The sequence below is a fragment of the Homalodisca vitripennis genome, chromosome 5 (assembly GCF_021130785.1).
Source record: "Homalodisca vitripennis isolate AUS2020 chromosome 5, UT_GWSS_2.1, whole genome shotgun sequence".
NCBI lineage: Eukaryota > Metazoa > Arthropoda > Insecta > Hemiptera > Cicadellidae > Homalodisca > Homalodisca vitripennis.
This window is the reverse complement of record NC_060211.1, coordinates 183,996,860-184,017,552: the sequence shown is the minus strand read 5'-3', so window position 1 is coordinate 184,017,552 and position 20,693 is coordinate 183,996,860. Positions and strand designations below refer to the sequence as shown.

General features: G+C 37.6%; 1 protein-coding gene across 1 annotated transcript in view; it reads left to right on the top strand.

The window, feature by feature from the left end:
- Positions 1-5,121: 5,121 nt before the first annotated feature.
- LOC124363313 (zinc finger MIZ domain-containing protein 1) overlaps positions 5,122-20,693 on the top strand; it is a 78,568-nt gene continuing 62,996 nt past the window's right edge. Inside the window, 1 exon segment of the mRNA XM_046818553.1 lies at positions 5,122-5,347. Coding sequence (XP_046674509.1) covers positions 5,325-5,347 — 23 coding nt within the window. The 5' untranslated portion in view covers positions 5,122-5,324.

Genomic DNA, 20,693 nt, shown 5'->3' with positions numbered 1-20,693 from the left:
ACTTAGTTGTTCTCTAAATTGTATTGTTCCAAATAACCACCGCAACTCCATTATTGAGAAAATTAGGACACGATACATTTCATTGTCTTCTTTTATTCTTTTGTGCAGTTATGATTCAGTTCTTTGGCAAAACCCCTCGATACCTAGCTCTAGAATAAGACTACCTCCTTTTTAATGCATATTCTACTTCGATTGTATATTCTTTCAGTCAAAATTTACCATCCTTTATTTTTGCTTTTCTCATCTTTAGAAGAAACTGGATCGGTAAGGAAAAGAATTATCTTTTTTATAAGACAAGTTTTGAAGGAAGCATGAATTTCCGGGTATTTGCCATCGTTCAGTGATACAAGAAATACACAACACTGTGTTTAGAGATCTGCAATGTGATTAGTTATGTCCTTCACGAAACTCTGATATGGTTTGTTTACTCTAACCTAGATTATTGTATTTTGTGTTAGATTAGTTATCCACTGGAGGAAGAGATCTTATCTGATCTATAAACACAGTGAGTGATATTGTTCTATTACTGAACGTTGGAAACTACCGGCGAAATCCAGTTTCCTTCACAATCTTACCATCGTCTAATACAAACTTTACACAAATACTGTTTTACTGAACAATTGCGTTAAATTCCACAGCTCTATTTTAAGTTCGCTATTGTAACATTTATTATTAGTTTACAGGCTGTGTTTCTTGATACTTTACGCACTATTTGTAATAAATAGGAACTGCTGTCAATAAATGTAAGCTTTAAACTTGACGTCTATACGATCACTTTCATGTTCAGGTCAGCTTATACAAGATATTTTGAGCATATTGAACTACACTACCATACAACTACACAGATCAGACAGTACTGTATCGGTATTCGGGATTTGTTTATAAATTTTAACTTATTTTGTCTATATTGCCAGCAATACTGACGTATTTAAGAGGGCAGGAATTTATAGGAATTGGCGGAGTAGGAATATTATGATATCCGATCGTGCCTACAACGCAAACATGTCTATCCACCGTTCTCCTTGTGTAGGATAGTTCGTTGGATAGTTGAACAAGTACTCGAACTTTCCCTTCAACTCTGAAGATCACTTTATTTCAACTAGTAAAGTTTAAAGCTGCCTCGAGAGAGGCAGTGACGTAGCCAGGGCGGGATATCGTGAGGAATTCCCTGCCCTTCTTCGCCCCCCCCCCCCTAGTGAAGTATAACTTTAAGAACAGGAAAAAGTGTTTGTTACAAAAATAAGCTGGCACTCCAATTCTGAATACTACAGTTTCCATATTTTCCAGGGAGGTGCTTTTATGTAAAGCTTCACCCCCCCAAAAAAATCTTGATACGTCACTGTTACACTTCGTAATTTTTTTGAGCTGTGTAGATGTAAGTACCGTATTTATTTAAAAAAAAAACTCTAATCTAAAATAACCAGATCATTTAAGCGCCCCACGTCAGTTTTTGTGCCAAACCATTGGATTGTTTATATACGCTACAATCATCACAGGTTGCATGCACTTGACCACCACGTGTCATCTTTAAGATCCCCCCTCCTCATATTTTGAAAATCAAACATTAAAATGGAACCCAGTAGTTTGCTTTAAGCTAGAACACATTTATAAGGTTTTAAATCTAAAACATTTCCAGCGAAAAATGCTATACCTCCTAAACCATCCAGTGTATCAGCCCCCTCCCCCTAAATAATTTTCTATATACGCCACTGAATTGAAGTTCTCACTTACATACACATAGTGGATAGTGAAACTTACATAATTTTAAGCACAAAGGACCAATATAAAATTATATTATCTAACATTACGAATTATGCAGACTAATAGCCTACATGCATAGGGATGTAAAGGGACCGGAATAAAAATTTGAATTATATAAAATATCGAATTGAAATGTTCAAATTATCCAAGTTCGAGTGCTGGGTCTAGACAAGTCAAAGTGCGATTTTCGTGTTAATCCACGTGTTAAATAAATGCATTTTTAAAGTTAAGTTAATGCCATGATCACAATCTGCGATTTAGAAACAATATTTCGATTTAAAACCCACACTGACAAAGTACAAATTTTGAAAGGAACCTCGACTTTTCTTAATAAAACAACATTAAAATATTGCAAACTTCAGATCCAAATTGCAGCATAGCAGTTCGCAGCCGCGCCAGATAGATTTCATGGTTTCCACCTTCACACGTTTGTTTGAACGGAACTGCTTTTCGAGGTAAGAAAGGCTAATAGACTGATGGCCAAGGTATACAGAACCGGTTGTCGGTCTGCAGCACGAGCCGGACTGAGCGAAGCAAACAAACGGGTTAAGTGAAACATCGGGCGCCGTCCGTTATCACTTCTGCAAATGGAGCAGTTTATGAAACCGCGACCCAGGAGGAGCGTCCGCATCGCAGAACTGCGGGATGTTAACAGTATGTTAACAGATGTCCATCATTGTATGTTACAAAAATTTACAACACAACGTTTCGAGGATTGAAATCCACCCTCTTCTTCAGGTGTAAGAAATCCCTAAAACGTAAAAAAGGTATAAAATGTCCTAAAAAGTGTTTTAATGTTGCAATTTTTTAATTATTTCTTGAATGTCTTCAGGGATTTACTTACACTTGAAGAAGAGGGTAGATTTCGATCCTAGAAACGTCGTGTTATACATTTTTGTAACATATAAAAATAGCAAATACCCAAAATCCTATTATCCTTTCAAACCTTCCATCTTTAATAACAAACCGTTAACGCTAGAGTTGTTAACCTTTAGCTAAAGATAACAATGTGATTTTATTTGAAGCCGATTCGATTTCATAAAAATATGGTTTAAACCGAATTTATTATAAATAATTTTAATTGTCTTGTTGCTCCTATTAGCTCTTGAAATAATGCTTATTACTTAAAATTGGTGCAATATAAGTAGAATAAAAACATCTACCTTTCTTGACAATTCATATGTTTATATTCATATGCAACATACAGAATCGACGTTTTTGATGCTATCAATTATGTTCGGTACACAGAAAATGTGGTAGAAAACTTGAATCCAACTCATCTACGAGAACAAAATACCTTATAACCTTTTTGGATTGAAACATCAATATTTTGGGGTCTATCCCAGGAAACGTGCTATGTCGATCACATCAAAACTGTTTTACGCTATGATATATTACGTATTCATTTCCCTGAAGATGGTGAAATTTAAAACTCTATTGGCTCTGCATTATATAAATGGGTCAACAATTTCACAAATGCTATGTAAAGTACAAATTTGGATTGATAAATATTAACATGTATTAATAAAATATAAAATTATTGTATATGTAACATATTCACAGGTAGTATTTTTACTTTTAAACACCCTTCGGATTTCTTTCCGTACGGCAAATTGTATAAAATTGTTTCTTTGCTCTGATTTGTTCTCTTTATAAAATATTTCAAATCCAAATGAACTCATTTTCACTTTCCTATCATTAATCTTTTTTCTGTATGATCAGTCCAAGAAAGCTCGATCTTTCAACCATGGCTTAGATTTGTTTATTTTTATTTGCGTTCAGTACAATTCAAGACATATCAATCTTCCTGTTATGGCTCTGGTTTATTTTTTTTTTACTTATGTCCAATATAAGTAAAGACATTTCTGACTTTCTATCATTTTTCCTTATGTCTATGCCCAATCCATATAAAGCCATTTATGTTATAGCCTGATTATTAAAATTTTACTTTATGTCCAATCTAAATTACCCAAATAAAGGCATTTCGGTTTTCCCATCAGTGGCCAGATCATTGCCAACCCAAATAACTACATTTCGATCTAGAGATGTTATTGAACATCAACTCATTCACAACTACTTGGCAAGTTGTACAGTTGTAGTAGAAATCAATAACCAGTCCTGATCCTGGGTGACGTCCCTAGGACAGGTATGCGGGGGTGCTCTGCAGCCAGGTAGACATTCTTGTCCGTCTCCAGTTTTGTGACAAAGCACCCTTCGGCAGAGGCCTTGAGAAATAATGGCGTCCTCGCCCTCAAAGGGCTAATTTTGTACCCCAGATGTTGCCCCAGACCTCCTGTCAGACACCCTGCCTACCTTTCTTCCCTTCCCGGTCCTCCCCAAATATCGAATGCGGTTGGTGTTTGATTTGATCGTAATCACTGTATATTAACAGCGGTTTCTATTATTTGACGCTTTTTAACACCAGTGTGTTTGGGATATTTGGAAAGTTTGTTTGTGCGATGGCGACAAGACTTGGACTGCCCCTTCATCTCTCTTCCTCTCTAACATTACGCTCTTCCACGCGGACTTTTAACACATTTCCAAAATATTCTATTACATTAATAGTTTATCATTTAAAACAATCTTTACAGGGGTTTGCAAAAGTACGTTTTTACATCTTGATGTTACGATGATCATTCTAAAAGAGATAAAGCATTATACCTAATTTGTACAATATCTCTTTTGTGGTAGAACTATGTATACTACGATAAAAGTCTGTCTAAAAACTTGGTATGAAGTTTAAACTAAAATGTCCACATTTTTCATCTAATGTGTGTGGTGTGAAAAATCAATATTAATTCGTTTTTATAATAATTTTTGAACACAAGGTTACCGAGCAGTGAAATTTATTTTTATTTTTGGCAATCCTCGTAAATATTTATCTAATTGTCCCATATTAATTTTCTTTATAAAATAGTTAAATGTTGCTGCCCGTGTTGAAACTGAGACGCTTCTCAGTCCGTGCAGCGCGACGTGATAATAACGACATATTAAATAACAAAGCACGCGCCATTCATAAAATCGATTGCATTTCATTCATTCCTAAATGATCATCATAATCGCGTACGCGGAATCCGAGGAGGACAGCGGTGCTAAGACAGCATATCGCGGCGGAGGTGAAATATGTCCCGTTGACGCCTGGCCACGATCTCCGACGCGGCACGACATAGAAAAAACTTGTCTCCGATTAAACAGCTTAGCGTCAAGTTGGCAACAGTGGCGTGGGTCTGTCTAACCGACATTGCCATTGCGGTGGAGGGGCCAGGTCAGACTTAGTGCAGTCAGCTTCCCCTCTCACCCCTCCCGCGCCCCCACCACCGCCTCACCCCTCCATTTCCTCGTCGTCATACATCGCTCCGCTCCTCATTGCCAAGCGTGGTTTCACGCCGTCTACGTCGCGCGACGGTTAGCTCCAATCAAAAAACACGCTCTTCTATTAAAACAAACTCAATTTTTTTTGTTTTATCCTAAAATGTTTTTTTATTGTTTAGTCACGTAAGGATTTCGTGTGTAATGCATTTTTAACAGACTGTGGACATAAAACCTCATATGTGTGTTCGCCAATGTTGGGCTATACCGCCTACAGGTAGTTTTACAGTTCCAATTTTACTTTTATAATTCTCCTGAAATACAGTAATACCAACATTTAGCATAACTTCATTAATTATGTCCATTGATTATTTTTTCTACTCATTAATCTTAATCTCAGTATAATATAGTGTATATTTGAGATAATTAAACATAATATTAATTAATTAATGTTTCAAATTAGTTAAACTCTTAATTATATCAGTCGAGAGCGACGATTATCAAATTAGTAATTAAATTTAATGATTGTTGACAATTTATGCTTCACTAAATTCGGTAGTTTGTTTATGTAATATAAACAATATGTGATCGTATTATCGACTTCCATTTTTTGAACGTCGGATGTGCCTGGATTTGTTTACGTGCTGGGACCACCTCAACCTGTTGTTGGATTTACGTGTTGGGACGTGACTTCGCAGACCTGTGCCCGGAGGAGATCTACAGATCTACGGACGGAGTTCCTGGTGTTTGGTGACAGAGTGCGCGACAGTGTTCACTGACCCCATTCCTTCCAGTGCAGTGCATTTGTGCCGTGCCGTGCTCGTGGCGTGGCGAGGCGAGTAGTTACAACACATGTAAAAGCTACTCGGCCGCCTCGCCGGTGAAAGGCCGTAGTTACGACGATCGCCGCAGCCAGCAGCACCGCTCGGCTCTAGACTCCTCACTGCCTCTGCCCTGCATAGCTTTTACCATTACTTCGCTATACTAGTTCGCGCCGACCGGTTTTTTAACAGCGCATATTGTGATTGACGGTTTTTGTTACGATCGCTATCTCGGACCGTGCCTCTTGACATCGCCTCTGCTCTTCCGTCATTCTACCTTCGTGTGTGCGGTCTTTACGATTGTTTTATTATTTTTAATTAAATTATTTAACTCTTTGATGTCTAGTGTGGACAGCGCTTGTGGACATAACCTATAAACAAGTTGTCACTTAGGGTCACTCAACTAGTGACTTTTTTACGTGATGTGTTTTAATGGAATTTTACTGAACTGCTATTTTACTTGTCTCAGTACTACTTAAATAGTGGTAAAACTTAAAATTAAAAATTATTTTTTAACTTAGAAAATTCTTTTCGAACACTGATGACCATCAACAGGACTAAAATGCTGCTGTACTTGAGTTATTTGTGTGGATATATTTGAATTTCAAAAGTGATGAGTGCCAATATTGGATTAAGTGCAAAGTGATCCGAAAATGGATTTCGATTGCGGAAGTATGCCTAACTATTTGGACTTAAACCTTGATTGGTAAGATTAGTCAATAATTAGAATTTAAATTAAGGCGATTATCTATTACGAATATAGATTATATTATAATGTATTTCGGCACAGTAGGCTTATCTTTTTTAATTTTTGAAAAAATTTAAACTTAATTTAAAGCACTTTGGAATACTCAAATTAGAATACTTTTCTGGTGAATAAATGTTTTTTTTATTAATATCAATTTTTGTATTGTTACCGATTCTGAAGCATAAAGTTGAATAAAAAGTAAAGTTAAAAAGTAATTAAAGGTTCAAAATTTAATTAATACTATCACTGTTTTTTTAATTACACACCTTATATATTATTATTGTAGGTTAAATTCATTCAAATGAATTAATGTTTAAAGATTGTATTTACCGCAATTCGAATGTTATTCTTAAAAGAACGATTTATTTCAATTTAGTCTGCTGCATTGACAGTTTATATTGTTCTCGTTTCTAATAAGATCGTCAGTAATAGATACAAGTAAGTCAGTAATGCAGAAATGAAGTTATTGTGATAGTTTTTAAATCCAAATAGACAACTTGCTACTTATTTTTATTTCCTTATTATCAGTATATCCCAAAATTGCCCTCTAAAATTATAACGTGTGTTTAAAAAACCAATCAAATACATTTCACTTTATAACTTTTCAAAAGTTAATTAACTTTATTTATGATATGTTTAAATTAATTTAAATAAAACTATTTATGATATCTTTAAATTAATTTAAATAAAACTAGCCTATTTATGATATGTTTAAATCATTCTTAATAAAACTAGCATATTTAAGGTACGTTTAAATTAATTTAAATAAAACTGAAATACCATACTCTATTAATTCCCTATTACATAAATTACGTAAGCAAAAACCGTTATTAAAACTAGGTAATCTGTAGAGGATTACAATTTATTTGTCATCGTGTAGGAGTACCTACCGGTAAATACATTATATAAAACTTCTTATAACGTAGCATACTTAGGGATTTTACTTCACGATTTTATTCTAAGTAAATTAAGAAATCATTCAATATATCTAAAATTAAACTATTTCATTTTATAATTTTCATCTAATATGAAATTTAAAATACTTTTGTAGTTTTTTTTTTTGCTTTAGTCATTTTTTATATTCAAGGTCGGTTTTAATTTTTAGTCGTTGTATTATTTGAAAAATATAATATTTTCAAGTAATAATAAATTTTGTTAGCCTAATAATACGGAGTAGCCTAGGAAAGTAAGGTAAAGCGGCCAAAGAGGCCGGGGCAGGTTAAATAGTTGATATTCAGTAAATGGCAAAGTTATTTTAGTGGTCGATGAGTTAAGCAGAGCGGCGGTCAACAGGCCGTCGGCTGCCAAAATAATCTCCCAGTTCTCATTATCGTCAAATCACTTTTAAATGGCGTTGACTTTTCTCCTCGGTAGTCCGGTGATCGATGGGTGTCGAGTAAAGTTCGTTATCGGCCCTGTTTAGGACAATCGAGTACGCTCGGAGGCGCCGCTAGCCGCTACAGAACAGCGTTGCGTTTATTTAACAGCTAATGGTGATTATAAAGTGATTGTTGAGAACTAAGTGGTGTGTGTGAGTCGAGTCGAGTATGGATTACAGGCGGTTCCCCTCTCCCCCCTGAGCCGCGTCCTCGCCTCTGGTAGTTGTCGGGTTGGCCGCTTGAGGCGCCACGGTCCGGTATCCTCTGCTACTACCCGACCTGAACACATCGTCCTTACTACCCACGGCGAAAACATATGTCAACCATAACGGGTTAATCAGTTGTAACCCATTAATTACAATGAATCGAACGATTCTTTTTTCAGTATTATAGGAATGAATTAAATACGGAATCTGCTTGGCATAACCTTTTAAGCCCTGGTAGATTTTAACCAATCAATTTTCCACATATAATTTTAGTTCCCAAGTATGTATTACTTATGGTTTTTTGTGTAATGTGAAAAACTAGTTAAATCATCCATACATTTTCATTAAAATATTGTAACTAGTGTAATTTAATTTTATATGGAATAAATAATTACTATACCCAAAATTTTGAAATTAACTCTGACCTTAATTAAACATTACTGTAGTCCGTTTTATTTATTCCATTTACAGCTGTGTTGTAATTATAGCAGTTTAATGGTTTTATTAGTAACTGGACATAAAAATACACAAGTTGTTCGATCTCTGAACACCTTGTGTACTTAGTGAAGTGTTGGTATTACTTCAGGCAATTTATGTTTAACTTAGATGCATTTACCAAAGGCGTTGACGAATTGGTAAGTCCATCGCCACTTTGCTATAACTGTACTCTTATGTTATCTGCATGTTATTTTAGTATCACTGCATGTTATTTGTTGTGTACTTCCTCCGTGATATCGACGAAACCCGCCTTGTGATCGATACGGACGAGTGCGTGATTGTTCATAATCTAGCCATTCCATTATTTCGGCCAGCTTCGTTGAATTCTGCCTAAATATTGAATTAGGCTAGGCGCTGAATCATTTATTTGATCCGCCCCACTCACGCGAGGTTGAGATAGGCAGGCTGTGTCGACCTTGTCTTAAATAGTCGGTGGACACCAATTGCATCCGATTCCACCTTGATCCAGAATTTAAAAAGTTGCTATACATAGTAGTATTTCATTCAAATTAAAGTTAACTATATGGCCTGAGTATTTGTAGATACTCATTCTCTTGTAGATAATGCTTTTCGGTAACCATGTAATAATTTTGATCAAAATTTCATTTTGTAACATTTTTGGAACTTTGATTCCTATAAACATGAAGATAAATATTTTACTCGTATGGTGAACTAATGTTGCAGTTTTAAATTACTTTTTTCTTTGTAAACAGTCACAAAATCTTGCCTTTTAAAACCGAATTCCCTCACTACTTTACCGACCAAAAAGAAAATGCTTGCCAAAAATTGTGGGTCTCCGCCCATTTGTTGAGAATTTTGGGATTAACAGAGAACCAACTCTTAAGGACTGATTAATGAAAAAGAGCACAATTTAAAAAAGCCTTTTATGTTTCGTGCAAATCATGAATTGATGAAAGTTTTCTAATGAATCCATGAACAAAAAATAGCAACCTAAACCAAACCTATGCGTTATTCCAACAATTAATTTCAGTCAAGTGATACTTATATTCTCAGTAATTCACAGTCCAGAAACCTCCCAACCCCATCTTAACTCATGATTTCTAGGAAAACCGCGTTTCTAGATTTCAGATAATCCTTGATAAGGCTGTTTTGATTAATTGAATATTATTTTTAAACTAATTTACAGTTCTACCACGAATACCCACTGTTTCTTCTGCTAGGCAGCTTAAAATCAATCTAGAGAAAAGCTCACTTAGTGTTTATTAGTGTTTTAGAAGTGTTTGTAAACACGGAACACGGACCAGCTGATTTCATTTGAGCGGTTTTTACAGAGTTAAATAATATATTAATAACAACCAATCACTTTAAGGTTTTTTTACGATACCTTTTATCACAGGAATAACGCCATTATTGGGAAACAAAACCTCTTAAGTCAAACAGTATATTTAATGTTGTAATAGAAATATGTTATTGTTCATACTACAATAATAATTAATAAGATTTGTGTAGGCTACTTAAGAAGCAAAACAATTCCTAACCCCCCTCCCATCAATGACCAAAGTGCAGTAGTTGTCATATTAAAAGTCCGATTTTAATACTAACCTATTATGCCATAACTAGTAATTCTGTTGTCATTCAGAAAACTGCTAACGTTCAGGTAAACAAAATCCCAGTTTTAATCCCGCCAAGACAAAGCGGCAACACAGTGTAACGCAGAGAAACTGCTTGTAAACCCTTTAATGAACACTACAAAGGCAGCGACTCAAACGCTAGGCGTTGAATGGGGGCTTATTCATAGCCGGGATCAATGCGGGGGCTGTGAAATTACATTTAATCGACTTTTAATTTGACGTCCCAACCATTCAACAGTGTCGAACGCTTAATTGGGTCGTCTCAGCGACCCTTACTGCACTACGATTAGAAGTCCGACAAGGAGAAACTGTTTAGGACAACTACAGGCATATATCACTATTGCAGTTATTTTGAAAGCGATAAGAATCTTTTGCAAATTGTATTGAGATTCTTTGAGTGCTGTCTTGAATGTATTAAGTCATTAATTAATCATTATTTTTCTTCATTTTTTATTTTTACAGGTTGAATTGCTTTTTTCGAGTTTAAGTGTTAACACCAAAGTAATTGAGAAATAAAAAGAGATAATGGAATCTGCTCCCCTGTTTGTTTTTTTATCGTTGTTTGTCTTTAAAGAGGGGACGAATTTAAGTTAGTCACCTCTCCAATTGAGTTTTTTTTTAGACGACATTTTGTATCACTCAGAGGTTGACCCACAAGTTTACTAACGAATGAAGTTACAAATGCTCTAACTCCCTTTTCCGTCAGTACAGACCCACAACAAAACAATTAATTGTGCTCTCCAGGATGAACTAGACGATCGATCCACCTGGCAGAGTTTCAATCGAAAAAGAAGGCTCGCCCGGGGTGGCGACACCGAGTGGCAAGAAAGATGTCGCTCGCTCCGTAAACGTATCTTGATCGGAGCTAGAAGACAATTAAGATGGAGGTGAAAGGAGGAAGTCACGTTAGATAATATTGGAACTCCGTGGTACATTTCACCGTGACATAAGCAACGCTAGGAGGCGACCTCGCCGGCGTTATGTCATTTCTCCTAGTGATGCCTGAGCCGTACGCAGGCACTTGTGGATTCAGAGCCGAGCTCGCGACAGTGTAGCACCAGATAGTTCAGATGGCTATCTCCGCACAGAACCCTGAAGAATGTTTCCTGTTCTGAATTCCTAAGGATTCTCTACTTTTTGCACCACAGTAGGTGGAAAAATGTTGATTACTCTAATCAACCATATTAGAAATCGGTGATCAACTATCGTACTTTGACGTAAGAACAGACTTGCAATTAGATACTATCATTTCCATGCAGATTTAGGCTGTTGACATAAGTTCGCTTAACCTACTAAAGTTATATGAAGTTGTGCAGACTGCCTTGCACTGGGCAAGACTCTTGTTTGCTGAGAGGAACCACAATAGAGGCACGGGGAAGTGCCAGTGTGTCGTTAATGAACGGTAACAGTACAGTTGAGGCAGCGCCCTCCTCTGCGGGTAGGAGGGCCGCGCCGTTGCCATTAGCAGGAGAAGCGGTCGCTCTCGCGATCCTGGCCCGTTACACGGTCCTTGATGGCTTCCGTACTCTAGTCAGCGGTGTAGCAAGTCGGGCCCCGTTACGCCGTCTGTTCTCCTGGGCTTAGTGGGAGGTCAACTCTGTAAACTATTAATTCTCCTTCGTTAAAATGTGGCGTTCTCTAGGTTTGTGCATACTTAGCTCTTCTTTTCTTCTCGTGCTGAACCGTTTGTATGGACTCCTTAATTGACATATTTTGGCAATTAATGGTTCTTCAGCATGGCGTACTATAAGGTTCTGGATTATTCAATTGTTGAAAAAATTTACTACTTTGTTCCATCCGATAATCTGAACATAATTTCTTAATACCTTCTTCCGGTCGAGTGTTTGTATTACTTGTGTATTGTGCATCCCAGGGTTTTTGGTCTGTTACTTTCTTAGAATTGTTATGGCTTATAATTCTTTTGATATACAGCATACACTTTTTAATCTTCCATTCATTTCCACCAACTGATGATCATTTACCAAGATTGCGTAATTGTTATACCCTCTTTAAATCTTTTCGATAGTACTTTATTAAATTATTTCTGTTTTATTCGAACTGAAATATCACACATCTTTGTATCTGAAACCTTCCCGTTCTTGGTCGATTTGGGTTCATCCAAATATGTTTTATACACCAATGTCTTGTGATACGGTGTTAGGTCTTACATTATGAAGATAAAATATGGTATCCGTTGATTCATAATTTGTTTTCAATTCAGTTTGGGTACAATAACATATAAATACTTATATAAAACACTAAATGTGTTTTATCTTATTTATCTGTATGCTCTGGGAAGCATTGGTATTTGTCTAAAACGACAGTGCTAAGGCAAAGCTAAAACTTCAGCTTTGCAGGATTGTAACATAATATTCTTCCGAAGCAATTAAATATTTTATAACCATACAAAAATCTGCACCATTATCCAGCTGTTACCGACGATTTGTATGTAATATATGCTGGAAAAGGTGAATCTCTTTGCATTGGATTGTATGAATTGGACTGATAACATATCCTACAACGCCAACCTTATATAAAGATATACCAGGTGATTTACGATCTATTTGGACTCTATTTGAAGGTATTGGATGTCAATTTCATATTTGGTCTTCTTTATTTCCGATGTCTTTTTGTCAGGACATGGTTAAAGACACGTGAATATTCGGAGTCTCTCAAGGACTTGCGCTTGTCCCATTTTTATACTTTGTAATATAGTTTCTGCTTTTTTCTGGTTACACTTCAGCTGATGTGGACGTGTTTCGGAGATGATTGATGTATGTCGCTTGTTTTCCTGTCTGGGCCGTATGGGTAATCCCACTCGAAGCTTGCGCCATCGGGCGACAATGACGTGCAGACGAGAGCGGTGGGCCTACAGGGAGCTCGATATCGCGGCCTCATTATCATCGTTGTAAATTACGATAGATAGGAGCTTACACCGGTATCTGGCGATAACAGAGTGTCCATTCCTCCCCGGGCACGGTGTAGACACTCGGCTCATCTTCCATCGAACTGGTACACCCACGACGAAGCCTTATTGCGACCGACCGCCGCTGAATTAACCCAGATGTCACCCGATCAGGTTTAATCAGATGGTTGTTGTTATAGCCGTTCAGCTAAAACTAGTCCCCTCAGAGACTCCTGACGGTGTTTCTGCTAAAGTTTGATTATTACGGTGAACCGTTCCAATATCATCACTTTCCGATATTAGTTTGGGTTCAATTACGGAAATTATGGCAAGCCTACTTTTGTAACATCTGGACAAGCGTCATCAATTTCAGAATTGTTTGTTGTCAACTCAGTTTGTGCCAAGAAGAAAATGTCGATAAATGTTTGTTGTGTTATGTACGATTTCGGATTCAATATCATGTCTTTGTATGAATAAACAGAACCTAATGATTTCTCCAAAGTGTGTTTGAACTGAGTGAAATTTTCCACTGGAAGATCGACCGTCAGTGAATGAGTGTTGATTGTGATGTTTTGTCGCTTTGGCGTGGACAAAGCAGTAAGTATCTACGTCTCTGCTTCGTCATCAGGCTCCTGAGAAACAGCCGAACTGTCGTGGCCTCTCAGCACCAATGTCGTGCAGGAAGAGATTTGAGGTCATAAGCTATCGACCTTATGATATCCTGACATATGGAACTCCAAATCTTTTGCTTAGAAATTTCGAATTTCCAAAAGACACATCAAGGTTTAAATCTCTCGAGGAACTCCAAACCGCAATTTTTCTCTTGGAACCCTCGCACTTCCATAGATTCAATTGTCCTACAAATAATAATTTGTCGTTCTACAAGACACATCAAGATGAACTCTGAAACTTATTCTTTTGCATAGATATCTTGCATTTTCATGGAAGCACCTGTCTTGTTGATAAACCTCCCTTGGAAAGAAGAAAATCCCAGATCCGAGATTTTAATGTGCTGAGGAATTACCTATCAGGAAATCTACGCTGCTGGTCTATCATTTTAAATTTACAATCAGTCGAACAAATTTGTATGTCGCACTTCGCTCTCTTACAAACGCCAGTAATTCTCTTACAACCCACAGTAAAGTTCATGGAGTTTGTTCACCTTTGACTGATCAAACGGTAGGCCTACGTGTTTGTTCTCGTTATCTCCCCATGATCGTGGCTCCCGCATGAATGGGCGGCTGTTTCCCCGACTGCGGATAGAGCTGCCGCCACCGGCTAGGTGTCTGTCTGTCTGCCTCACCTGACCTGATAACAGAACACCTGCCAGTGATAACCACTTCCTGGAACCTGCACCCGTGCACCTGTGGCTGCAGATGCCTTTTTGTAGAGAGAGAGTTTTGGAGCAAATTGTGTTTAGTACAGTTAATATTAAGAGATGCAAAGGGTTATCTTTCATCAGCAATGAATTTCCTGCATGTACTCAATGTATAATTTCTACATCACTCTATTTCTATTTTGCATAAATAATTCTGATGATAAGACTTGACATTGGGGCGTTTTTGTTCTAACTAAAGAAGATTCCTATTCCTAAACGCAGATAAAATTAGACATGAAACCATTTATCCAGTGACGTATTCTGCAGTAACTACACTAAAGTCTTACACATCTAGAGGTGGCCTTTTAATGTTGACAAACAAGTTGGTGATTTCGGATCTGACAGGAGACGCGTGTCTTGCCGACAAGCGGCAAATTAAGTGGCGACAGCGATGTGGCGAGAATTGATTTGAACAGCTATCACCTGATTCTCTTTTATTGCTCTATAAACTCCTGATACAGCCTTCGGAACTTGAAGTATCCAACAAATTACGAGCGACGCTGAGTGGAAGCCGGTCAGAGATGGCATTAATTCCTTTTAAGTTGTATATCATATAAATGGGCTTTTCGCGTCTTGTCTTGATAAAATAACAAACGCGATAAAGTAGTGATTCCTTGTAACTTTCTTATCTTGTTCAGGCGTACTTTTACTGCACCGCCAAGCCTTTTTATCTCCACACTACTCCGTGTACAACTCTGAGGAACTCTTTTAGGGAGGAGGGCCCTTGCTCTGGTTCCTAGGACTGAAGGATGCAGGTCGACTCTCGGTTGTGCAAGGGACGGGGAAGGGAGTGAAAGCGCCTCAGAGGCTGCGACCCTGGACGTTCCGGGCGGCGATCGCACGATCAACGATCTGGGGGAGTCTGATGTGAAACTGCTGCTAATAATCGGGTAGGCGACAATTAAGGTTGCAAGAAACCGGCGGATAGGATCAGATCCAGTGGCAGTGCTGCGGTTAACCGTTAGTGGCATTTGGGGGATTTGAGAAAAGGACCTGTGAAGTATGTTCGAAAAGGTCGTGTGTGTAACAGGGTTTCTCTGATTTCTGGTAAATAAAGGCTGGATTTTTACTATTAACGACAAATAATGATTTTAGGTTGTTAGTTATACAACTGACATGATAGCTGAAAGTAAAATACAATTTTAAACTTTTCGTAAGAGAAAATTTTTAAATCTTCTGTTTGTGCTTTTTACTAGTAATATTTAAACGGGTCTAATGGAACACATAATCAATCTTACCCTACGGTTAAGGCCATTCTGTAAAACAACATTCTCTTCGTTCTATAAATAGGTAAAACTAAGTTTATCGTAAATGTCATAAAGAAGTTCAGTTCACAATTCACAAAAAAACATTATTTTCCAAATAGTTCACAAAAAATTAATACAATTTGATGTGCTACACAAAGCACGTGTGGAAGAGAAAAGCAATTTTCTTTTTAATATATTGTCATTATATACTACGGTTGGCAAAGTATGTTCAGAGCCTATCCAGTCTTCTTTTGGCAGAGGTTGGGCTTAAATTTAAATAAATAACATGTTTCAAAATATTTAGATATTATAAATAAATAAATCATTACATAAATCAAACAAAAATTATTAATAGTAGAACACTAGAAGTGTAAAAATGGGATGGAGCCCATCTTCAAGACGCAATGTAAATAACAAAGTATCGTGATAAACTGTATCTAAAACTCTAAAAATACATAACAGACTGTAAAACCTTTAGTTAATCGGTGCTGTAGCTCAGGCAGTGGACTTATCAGTAGAGAGAGAGCGGCAACGCGAACGAGGAGGCAGTGGCAATGACATAGATATCTGGGTGACGATGTTCTGTCCAATGCCACCGGCTACACTCGGTGAGCGGTCGAGCTAACCTCAAACTGAGTTGATAACGCGGCAATCCGCCCTAAATATAACTCTAGACGCATTCACTGTCAGCTGGCTCAGGCCGCCGCCGCCATGGAGGTTATTTACAGAGAGAAATATATATATGTGTGTGTGTGTGTATGACCTGGTGCTAAGTGAACAACGATTGAGAGCTTAAACAACAAGAGTGTTTAATTAATGAAATGAATACAATTTTTCCTGGAATTAATACACAATATTAATAGCAAATATTGGTCGATCAACTCCTCCTTTACCAAGACATACGGATATTATTTTGCTCGTTCTCCTCCAGAACACCACTAATTTAAACTATTAATAAACCCCAATTTATAAATTTAAAATAACATCGGAGCTAAGTACGATCCCTGAGGTAGTCCACTAATGAAACTCTCTACTGCAGGGTGAATAATTCTGTGCTGTTTAATAGCTCGATTAGCCGCCAGATAGGGTGACGGGCGTGGACTGACGCGTCATCGTCATATTTGCGCGAAGGTCGTTGGCACGCGCGGTGCATCTCTCGAATTGGATTCGCATCGGGCCATCGCTGCGGCCGGTCGGCGGTCGGCGCGGCGGCGGTAGCTAGGCGCCCGCGGTGGACTAACTGCGACGTAAACACTCGAGTATTCTCGTCACTCTCTGCACATACACTAATTTTACAATGGAACAAATCAATTAAGAAAAATTTGCCTTTATTTGGCAGACAATTACTGGAATCTCTTTCAAGTTCGGTTAAATAAAATTACTTATTAACACCATCAGTGTGAGTCCACCGTATCATCAAAATCTAAGAAGGAGCATACCTCAAAGGTTAACGAATGAAATGACCACTCAAATCACTTACATACATAAATAAATCCTAGTTACTACCAGAGCCAGACAAATCATCGTCTCCTTGCTCTCGGACGTAGTGCAAGAATCGATTCAAGTGCTAATTTAAAGTTTGCATGTCCACGTGACCTAAGCGCAATACCCACTCGAGTACACGGATTCCCCCGTGTTCTGGCGGACTGGCGTGTTCGCGTGTTTCGTGTTGTACAGGTAATCATTACTGGAGTCATCTGTGTTAGGGTTTGGCGTATTTTTAATCGTTGTTAAACTCGAGCAATCGTTTTTGTTAACCAGCTCGACACTTTTCCTGTTACTGGATGTAACTGACTTGTTTATATTATATTTTATTGTAGTTATTAATTATTCTTAATTAATTAATTTTATCTGTTTATGTGTAACGTATTATTGTTAGTATAGTGATGAAATAAGATATTTTATGTCTACTAAATATCGTTTAAGAGGATCTTCGCTATTTACAATTTTCGAAAAATATACTCGATTTGGGTTGTGAGGTAAATTATGTTTCAAGTCTAATACTGATGTTCGCTACATGTTAACAGTTTAATTTAATAAATTCGTCCAAATCTTTTAATTTATCTCCTCAGCGGTGAGGTACATATGCAATAGCGATAATGTATTGGTGTAAAGTGATGACTGTTAATACACAATACTGAGATGTCTTATATAGTACCATGTACCAAATGTAATCTTATTACATTGTTACCATACAATGTTATAAGTTACAATAATGTACTAATGACGTGTGTTATACATGTAATACGTGTCTACGACAGAAAAAGATCGGAATTGGTTTTTAATATAACTTTTATCTTAACCCTTCAAGGTACTATTTCTGTAGACAAAAAATATATTTATTATTCTTTTTTACTATTACGCGACAAGTTGTAGGATTGTCCAGGTGAATTTATCATATGAGTCCCATAGAAAAATGGTCAAAAATAAGGATATGCATTTTTTACAGTACGACATGAATGAACGATGACTGTTGTGAAGATCTAGTTACAAAATTCGAATTTTATCTTCAGCCGTTTTTTTGTTTTTTGGGCTTCTTTGAAAAGTTGTGTAGATTTGCTACTTTAATTCCTCTAAGAACGCGTTGTCTGTATTATTTAGCATTGCAATCGTAATATCTCATCTTTGTAGTATGAGTCAGTACTGTAATGTCTCCAGTATCTTCTGTGCTGCTGGAGCTGCTGTTCTCTCCTCTGATGCTCCTCTGTCTCCGACCTCAAGTTCCCCATGGTACCCTCCTCCCCGCACCCCCCTGCCCGGTGACCTAGCACCGAGCCACTGCCCTACTCCCATGTTTACCCTAACGACCGTCTCGTATAGATTACCATTACCTCATTCCGCCGCCAAGCGCCAGCCGGAGTGCCCCGCCATTTTCACCGTGCACTGAGTGGAAAATAAAGCAGTTCACAGCAAGAAAAACACTGCAGTCTTGTTGAACGGGAGTAGGTCGACGTACAGTAAAAAGAGACTCGAATCTTTGGGGACAAATTTTTGTCATCGTTGAATTTTCTTATCTCGTTACTGTTCTCGACCAAAAAAACACTCAGTTGTAAATGTTACTAATTCACAATAACATATTATTTCTTTGGAATTATAACTCGCTTCGATCATAAATTATGAAACATTTTCTATAATGGCGGCCATTTTAAAAATTTAGTTACGAAATTTCACAACAAATTTTAATTAATTACGGCAAATATACGAATGAAAGAAGTAATGCATGTTGGTATATCGCTTGATTACCGGTAAAATAGATTTTTATTTCGTAAATTGACACACACCTCTGCAAGTTTAAGTTAACACTTTGTAAACACCAGAAAACATGCGTATTTAACTGTTTCAGAATCGCTTTTAACAAAGAGTGTTCGCTACGCTTTTTTTGGATCGCCTTATTAACAATTTTCTGTTATGTTGGAAGTTTCTTTAAGTTTTAGAACAAATTCAATAATTTTTAAACCAGAATAATTATATATTCATTTCAGTTCTAAATCTTAGATGCCGGCAAATTGTGAACGTTCTGCACCTGAACAGTCGTTACATTAAAATCGTTAGAAAAATACAAACAGTGCACTAGAATAGCCGAGCCACTTTTATAAGATACAGCTTGTCTGGACGGATGAACCAATCTGCAAATGGCCACAAACACCTGTATATCGTCTAACTTCCATTAATGTACAGTTAGCAGACCACAGATGCGTTCTATTTCCATCACACCTTTCAAAATAGCCACAATCAAATGCAGTTGAGAAGCTCACAGACAATACGATCGCTCGTCGCCGCTCCCAATAGGCAGTGTCACCTATGCCTAAGTGACAGCGTGGCGTGGCGCGTGCTCAAGTGATATCCGCAAGTGATGCAAGGCCATCCCACCGCCTCGAGTCACTTCCTTGACGGCGGCCTTGTCGCTAATGTTTTCAACCAGGATTTTATGTCGTCCCCTGCTAGAATCTATTGTCGTCGCGATGTGTACAGGCTGGACCGTGGTTCACCTTTTTACCATAGACGTATTTCCCGTTTTAGAGAATAGGCTACTATATTTTTACTTAAAGTTCACAAATTTCACACTGGTTTCGATAATCAAACATTTACAGCGTGATTAAGCTGAATAATTAACATAATTCGGCTTTATAATTATATAATTATAACCCTTGTACATTACACGATTCTTCCCGTCCGGGAAAAAACCAGACGGTCAATATATCCTAGTTGACTGTTGAAGAACAGGAGACCTCACATCGTACGGTTACTGCCCGGGTATGGGCGTATCCGTGTTGTAACCGTCCAGTGCCACTGTAGCCACACCGTAGCCGTGTCGTCCTCCCGGCTAAATGGCCCATGTAACCAAATGCAAGCCTTCCCATTAGACGGTGGTCGTCCGAACGCTGTGCCTTGCAGTGTGTATTCAGTTTTATTTTTTGTTGCGTTTTGGCGGTGTCTTCAGTTTGTGTGTTTCAGTAGCTTATTTAAAAGTTATCGAATGAATTGACGTAAATTGTTGAATGAAAAGCTGTCCATCTAGCGCAATTCATCAAAAGAAGCAAGTGACATACAAAAGTAGTTAAATAACTTTATAATCGTCATTTCTCAGGTCTTCACGAAAATATAATACATTGAAGGATCCGACTTCCTCACGTCTCTGATTAACTGATGAAACCAAAGTCAATTTCACTGACGATACAGTAGGCAGGACAAAAGTTTTCTGTTCTATTTGTCCGGTTGTATTTTTCTCTCCCGGGCGGAATCTTGCAGTGTGAAAATAAATAAATCGCGATGTAAAACCGTCCGGTTTTTCCCCAGACAATCGTGTAATGTGCAAAGGGTCTATAGTGGACATCGATATGACGTCAGC